At 28.5% G+C, this 8,338-nt stretch overlaps 1 protein-coding gene across 36 annotated transcripts in view; it reads left to right on the forward strand.

Annotated features, from left to right (window-relative positions):
- The window catches only part of LOC145258201 (uncharacterized), a 418,516-nt gene that overhangs the window by 307,506 nt on the left and 102,672 nt on the right, over positions 1-8,338 (forward strand). For all 36 annotated transcript variants that reach the window (XM_080116132.1, XM_080116128.1, XM_080116134.1 and 33 more), the window contains one exon: positions 1,291-1,410. In XM_080116132.1, coding sequence (XP_079972258.1) covers positions 1,291-1,410 — 120 coding nt within the window. The remainder of the gene's footprint in view (positions 1-1,290; positions 1,411-8,338) is intronic.

The raw sequence follows: 8,338 nt of genomic DNA on the forward strand, positions 1-8,338 counted from the left end.
GTTTAATTCATAACAAAGTTTTATAGGTTTTTCTCTCCCCTTTTGAATAAATTTAGTTTGGAGAAAATGTTCCCTGCAATTTTATTTTTCTTGTTGGTCAAAAATGCACAATTGTACACATGTACAAACTATGTACAATACCCTTTTGAAGCAAGCAACGCTCAAATTTTATTTTTAACAACTCCATCACAGTGCACACCATTATTTAAGTAATTTCTATTTGAGATTTATTATGTATTTGAAATAACTTTCAAATTCCTTTTTTTTAATCCAATCCTTGTACCTATATTTTAATGTTATTGCTTTTTTATTTGTTTTGTAAGAGTTGCTTTTGTATGATAAGAATTGTTTATGTGACTACAATATTAAATATGAATTATTTTTTCACATTTTTAATATTGATATCATGTAGTAAAAATATAAAGTGAAAATAAAATACAAATAGCATAAATCAGAAGTAACCTGGCAGTTAAGATATTTTTCAAATAATTTGATATTTAGTGTAAATAGCTCCATCCCCTTCTGTTAATTTGTAATAAGGAAACATTGACTGCCCTGTTACTTCTAATGACTCAATCTGTATTATGAAATGATACAATTAATTTTTTGGTGCTTATTTAGAATTCAACCTAGTTTATAAAACTAAATTGCAGATAAATCTTTATGATGTATATACCCATTTTGGAATGAAGATGTCATATTCCTAAATTCATGTAAATTGATCAAGTAGTTTTTTTTTATATATAAATCATTTTCTTATGACTTTTAGTCATTTTAACAGGAAATTGTAGCCATTATGAGGCTGATTTTGATCTCGATAGTTCGAATTGAGTTGTCTCTCACTTTATTGCTAAAACATGACGGATCAAAATATGTCTCACTCTCTCATAAAATTTGATTTTCTTAGTTTAAAAAAAAACTACTTGACCAATTTACGTGAATTTTTGGAATATGACATCTTTGTTCTGTGATGGATACTTACATCACAAAGTTTTTAAAACATTTTTCTGTATTTTTGTTTTGGAAATAGGTTTAACTCTAAATAAGCTCTCTTTCCTCATCAAAAAAAGATTTAAATTGGATCTTGCAAACCTTGTGTGCATGTTAACATTTTCTAAGTTATAAGACATGTGCGAGCACACCACTACCCAGCATTAAGGAAACATTGTTTTCTTTTGAGTGTGCGGAGGCAGAGTGCCTGTATGTGTGCGTATGATGTGTTGTGCTTTCACTTGCTCTTATTCCGTATAATGTGCATGGTGCAATTAGCTATTTGTCCTTTCCCTCCAGATCATAATGAACATGTTACCCGATGACCCGAATAGGATGGAGGAGTTGAGAAAGTACGCAGCCATTTATGGGCGCTTTGATTCAAAAAGGAAAAATGATAAACCAATGTCTCTGCATGAGGTGAGTAAACAAACCAACAACAAAACAATCATATGTACACGCTCGTACAATTTTTGGACAAAAAACGTGAAAAAAAAACAAAAAATAATTCAACAGATCACTTTCATCAAACGTGGAAGTTTTACATATTTAATTTTAATGTTCAATTGTTAAGAACGTGTGTGTGTGTGTGTGTGTGCTTACCTCTATAAACTATTCTCTCCTTATAATAAATCTTTTTACGTGTGATTTTATGAAGGTGACATCAGTAGCAGTATGTCTTTCTTTTTGCTGTCAACCTTTACATTAACCATTTTTGGGGCAGGTAGACTATATTATATTTTCCTTTTGAAAATCTTGAAACACTTCCATATTCCCATTCCCTACTTTGTTTGAGTTAGTCGATTGAACAAGTTGCCATTAAGTTATCAGGAAAATCTTGTGTTGTAGCGGAGCAAGTTTGATGCTTTTCAGCTTTAGCAGTTTTAATTACAATTCGTTGGCAATTTCACTGGCAAAGGTTGCAGATGTTGGAGCTCTGCTTTTACAGTGGAGATTCACATTTTTCAGTGGATTTTTGCATCACAGTTAGAAGAACTATAAGGTCTCATGTCAAGTTGGGATAAAATGTGTGACTGAACGAGCAAAGTTGACTTTTGATAAAATTTTCTGTGATCAGCGATAAGTTTGCAACCCACTATATCCCTGATATTGTAAAGAATCCTTACTAATGCTATTGAAATGGTTATAGGATCACAATGCTTGACTTTAACAAAGAACAGATCCAATTTCTATCCACACTAATAAAATTCTGGGAGGTTAACAGCAATGTTCACAAATAGTAGAAATGTGTTTGTGGTGATTTTTAGTCAATCCATATTGGTTGGATTTTAGTGATTTTCACATTTTCAGATTGATTGGCATTAGTGTAGAAAACATCTTGTACTGCTTTTAAGAAAGCTTCATCTCTTGATATGAAACTAACATATTTAATCTATGAAGGGCATTCCAAAAGTAAAACCTCCTATATTTATTCCGCCTGAATTAATCAGAGGGGATTGCAAATTGCATTGTTATGATCACTGAACTTATACATTCATGATTTGAAAGTTTCATCTCTCTGTTGCAGATATTGACGGTATGAAACTTTGGAGAAAGCAACCCCTGTCTGATTTTTTTTCACACAGCTATTTCCCTTATGCTGACTTGAATTCATAGAGAAGAATGGGCTGGGTAAAGAAGCGTGAGGAGGGAGGGGGGAAAAAGATAGTGATAAAAGTTCTTAAATTTTTGTACTGGGCAATACCCGGTAGCCCTGCTCATTGCTAAGAAAGCATCAACCACATGATAAATCACAAGCATAGACACAAAACTAAAGATGTACAGATTTTTACATGTCAATTTGGTATTTTTGTAAATAAAACGCCTTGCTTCCATTTCTATTTTGCTACTTTTAACTACATTATTATTTTTTAAATAAGTTTTTCAAAATTAAATTTAATTATGTTTGCTCATTAAAGTATTTATTGAACCAAATTGTTATAAAATTATAAATAATGTTATTTTAATCTCTGTTTCTAAAATTGTTCCAATACTTTCGTTCTTTGTAACATGTGAAGATTTGTTAAAAATTTCAGTCGGTTTAAATGCTTCGAAATTTCTTTCAAATTTCAAAGGATCACAAAGCAATTTTTTTTTTTAACTATTAACAGAAGATTAAAATCAATAATTTGTTTACAGAGAAACTGAAATGCATTTTAGTGTATTTTATTTAATTAAATATATACTTTTAAATAGGATTTTTTTAAATTTCATTTTTTTTTTTTTTTCACTATTGTATTTTTAATGAAAAAAAATGTTAATAGGCCGAGAAAACAAATTTAATAAAGGATTGCAACCAAATTTGAAAAAAATTTCACCAGTTTGAGTTTTGTTAAAAGCTAAAAACATTGCAAGTGAACTAAATAAAAAAACAAATGTTGCTTTACAAGGATTGTCAATTTTTGCTGGTTAATAAAATGCCATAAAATAATACATAAACAATGTTGAGAATAAAGCAATTTCTTCTTGTTTGATAATTATATTTTATTGTGATTTTATAAGCAAACTAGAAATAATGTTATCCATAAGCATTGATAAATTTGAATTAAAATAACCGCTAAGAGTTGATATGCCATTAAACAAACTAGATACAAGCACACAGAGGAATTTGCATTTATTACTGTGGACTGGAGTTATCTATTCTCCACTTTAATGGAATAAGTTCAGTAGATGTTAAAAACTAAAGGTTCTCAGATAAGAACATGTTTTAATCACAAATAATCCCTGTTTTCTGTGTGGATTTGGAATTCAGTAGTAAATACGTAGATTATTGGACAAGTGTTTTCAGCTAATTAAGTTTGCTTGTCGGTTAAAAATGTTTCCCCCTTAATCGACAGAGGCTGAATTTCCATTGTAAAAGGACTCTATCACCTAGTGGTTTCTCCCTTTGTGGTTAGTCGATTTACATAATTTTGAAAATCTGTGCTGTTTTATAAATGACTACATCAAAGCCAAATAAGCAAAGCTTCAAAATCTATTTGGTCGTTTCAAACTAGAAGGAAGAGATAAAAAAAGAAATGGAATAAAAAAAATTGTGAATTGTTTTTGAGGTAGATCTGAGGGAAAGAGAGAATATAAGTGTGCTATTCTTGTCTTTTAATTTAAAACTTCTTCCCAGTTGTTTTCATCCACGTCATAAGCAATTCCTTTTTTCTCTGTGCAATTATCTTGGCAAATGTGTATCTCAGGTTGATTATCTATTTTCTATCTCGACATTGTTGTAAGCATTTTTTTTTCATTTTTTTTTCTTTTTTACAATGACTGCATCTCTCTTTCTCTCTCTCTCTCATTCTCTCATCTTTTTCTAGCCATTCGCACTTTTTCCACTTAATTTTAATTTTATTTACGTTATTAGCTTATTTGAAATGTCTTCATTATTTAAAAACAAGTTTTTTATTTGGTTCATGTTTTTCTTTTTTCCTATTTTTTTCAAGTTTTCTCTTTCAATTTAAATGATTGCCATATTTTGATTTGATTCTTTTAATTTTTTTCTCTTCTTTTTCCCCATCTTCTTTGCATATTCATTGACCCCCCCCCCCTCGCTAGCATCTCATTTCTCCATCCTCATCCATCCAATATTTTTGATGGCGTAAGAATTTCAAAATCCTTCAAGCTGAAATTTCTCCTCGCAATATTATTTCTTAATTTTTGCTCATTAAATTTTCTCGGCCTCCTTCACGATTTCACTTGTGTCCAGGTTTTTCTATCAATTGATAACATCATTTTATTGCTGTAGATTTTATTTTATTTTTTTGTAACTTCATTGATTAATGAAAAAAAAAACAAACCTTTTTCTGTGCTTAATTGTGTGTGTGTTTTGTTTTTCGCTTTTATGAGATATGATTTGTGAAGTTGAATGAATGACTCGGTCAAATTATAGACAAGCAATGTGATTTTTGTAAAGATTTTAATGTTAATTTATTATTTGAAAAGATTCCAATATTTATTTATTAATTGTGCCTCTTTGAGGATCATTTCTTATTTTAAGCAACAACCTAATTTCAGCATTTAATTGAAAAATATATAATCAAAATACAATAATCTAATTTCAATATTTAATTGAAAAAACAAAACTATACATATATATAATATATAATTGTTTCCACTATAAAACGACATCACAGCTCACACAAATCATAAACGCTCTTACAAATCATAAAAGCCAGATTGGAAGTCCTAGACTCGAGCTTTCATGGCTTATGTGAGCTGCAGTGTTGTTTGATTGTGGAAATAATTATATATATATCAATTCATGTTAAGAAAAACAAACAAAAACAAGAATTTTATACACACACACACACACATATTAGTATTCAAGTGTGTAATTTTGTTCACAGAGATTACATAAAGAATCGTGTGAATTTTACTGTGTTAATATGATAGTGCCCAATAACAAATAGAGCTATATGCACGTATGTAATCAATTTTTTTTTCATTGATGTTTATAGTTTTGTTAAAAAAGGGGCACACTTGAAATTGTTTAATTACTTTTGACAAATAGTGATCTGTGTTCTTAAGAACAAATTTTTCTCGTCTAACTGATTTTGATTTACAGTTTTTGTTTTGATTACTAATATTAAAGAGGAAGTGGAAGGAGTGAACTCTCCTCCAATTTTAAGTCCTCTTGCAGAAATCAATAACACTGAAGAAATGTGAAAGAAATCAAATTCTGGTTAAATTAAAAAATTTAACTTTTAATGCAGTTTTTATAAAGAATTTCTAATTGAATTTTCTTGACCTGTGTACAGACAAACGTTCCCATAGTATCCTTTATAATCAGTTCCCATAGTATCCTTTATAATCAGTATATTAATTAAATTGGCACTGTGGGCCAATTGATAAGATACCAGTCTTCTAAAATTTGACACTAAGTTTTATTTTCTTCTGAAAACAGTTTCTTACATTTATTCTTGTTCTTAAATTCTGTCGACATTTTGCTTTGATGGAGTGGGATAGGCAAGAATAAATGGTTAACATTTTATTTTTTTAGAGGACACAAAAATTATTGCACATTTGTTGATATCCTAAGTAACATTTTTTACAAAGAAATCCCATTTCAATCAGATAAATTATTAACATATAAAGAATCTCAGGCAATGTAGAAAATAGATTATATATATATATATATATATATATATATATATATATATATTAGGGATGGGATAATTCCAATATATTTTTAATTCCGATACAATTACCTATTTAAAATTCTTGATTCTGATACAATTACCAATTCCGATTCTTTATAAATCTCTAAATATTTAACTAGAGAGTCGTTATTACTTTAAAAACACATGTTAGATGTTCAGATTTGTTCTCAAATGTAAGAACGCACCTGTGATGGGGTATGATCCATAAATTTTAGTATTGCTAGTAGTTTAAAATAAAAAAAAAATATTCATTATGTTATTATTACTACCAGCAGTGGACGATATTGTTTTAAACAAACTCAAATAAAAAAGACAGTAAAAAGAATCATTTTGGGCATCGGAAAATAGGCACAAATTTTTGCATTATCAATTCTGTTATCCCGAAAATTTCTGAATGTTTGAATTTCGATTCCTATTAATCGTCCCAACACTAATATATATATATTAGTTTTAGTATTTGCTTAAACAGTGCTCAATACATGGGTAGAGTTTAGTAGTTGTATAAAATATAGAGTACAACATGACCATCTCCAAATTCAGTGTGAACCAGTACTTGTGAACCATCCTTATAAGTAATTGCATTCATTTCATTCATTTTTCATCATATCATAGTACTCTTCAACTAATAATTCATCTTATTAGCCTTTATCTTAGAGTGGATTTTTATCTTGATAAGTGGTTATTAGTAATATATATATTTTAGGAGGCTGCCTAGCATTACCTGATCATAAGATACACTTAAATATGATATTTTAATTCATGTAGATTATGTATTTATTATTATACTGACAATCTCCTTCAATTATTATAGTGGACCTGATATATAGTAGTTAGATCAAAACTAAATACATATATATATATATATATATATATATATATATATATATTGAGTAAGATGGTTGATAAGATGGTTAAAATAAAAAAATTAAAAATCGATTTCACAAGGAAGAACAAACAAAATCAATAAATTGTACGATCGTTTCGGAAACGATGTTATTATTGAGATAGACAATAAGTCTTGTACAATAATTTTATCATTTAGTTTTTTGAAACAAAGTCTCCTCATCAGCAAAAATATTGGGTGGGGTTTTTTTTTCAAGACACCAAAAATAAACCTAGCATTTTTTAAGTAAGGCAGATGTATCTGGAAAATATTTAAAATATAAAGGAAAATAGTTACTTTTTTGATGTTGATAAACAAAGTAAGATAAAATAAAAATAAAATAAAATCGGCTGAAAATATCCCCTCTTAAGAGGGGATATTTTAAATATTTCTAATAAAAAATATATATACCTTTTAATGGTTCGCCTTTTAAAGCTTGTAAGTATCGTCGTCAATGCATTCATTGGGATGTTAAATGTAGTTTATGATTATATATATATATATATATATATATATATATATATATATATATTATATCTGTCATCCTTTTTTTTTAAATATGGAATTGCCCAATCGTCGAAAACAAGATTCAAGCAAGCAAGACTGGACTGTCAACAGAGTTTTGTAATTATATATATATATATATATATATATATATATATATAATCCTACTTCATTCCCAGTTGTCCTTATCTTGACAATATCTATTTAAAGTACTTTCATTATAGCATTTGTTTACGTTTTCCTCTCATCCTCTGCATTAATTATCATATTTAATGAAAGCTGTGCTTAAATAATCCCTTGGTTAATATTGTGCACTGCCCTCCCTATAGGCATTAAAATCACCTGTTTTATGAATGCAAACACTATCAACTGGACTGCTAAGCAATTTATACTAAATTACTTCTCTCTAAGCTACAGCAATTGCAAATACAATTTTTTTTTCTTTCATGCTCCTACAGATTTAGAGTTTCTCTTTCTTTATCCACTTCTTTCATGCATGTCTTTTTAAATTTTGTATTTAATTTTTAAAGACACATGAGTGTTGCTCTCACTGTTTTGAATTTTCAATATATGTCTGAACACGTTTGAATGCAAAGAAACTGCATAGAAAATAGATTTTCATGCAGCAGTTAAAATTAAATCATCTTTACGGGCAGCAATATATCATTCATGGATTTTGTTTTGCTCTTTTGTTACTTATTTGATTTTTTAAAACATATTTTCTTTTTCATTATTTCGTTTTAGTTTTCAGATTTCAAAATTGATGGTTGGTTTCTTCAAGTTTTCTTTCCTTTCTTTTTTAAATTGTTTC

The sequence above is a fragment of the Euprymna scolopes genome, chromosome 33, assembly GCF_053919585.1.
Source record: "Euprymna scolopes isolate OS-2025 chromosome 33, ASM5391958v1, whole genome shotgun sequence".
In the NCBI taxonomy this organism is placed as follows: Eukaryota; Metazoa; Mollusca; class Cephalopoda; order Sepiida; family Sepiolidae; genus Euprymna; species Euprymna scolopes.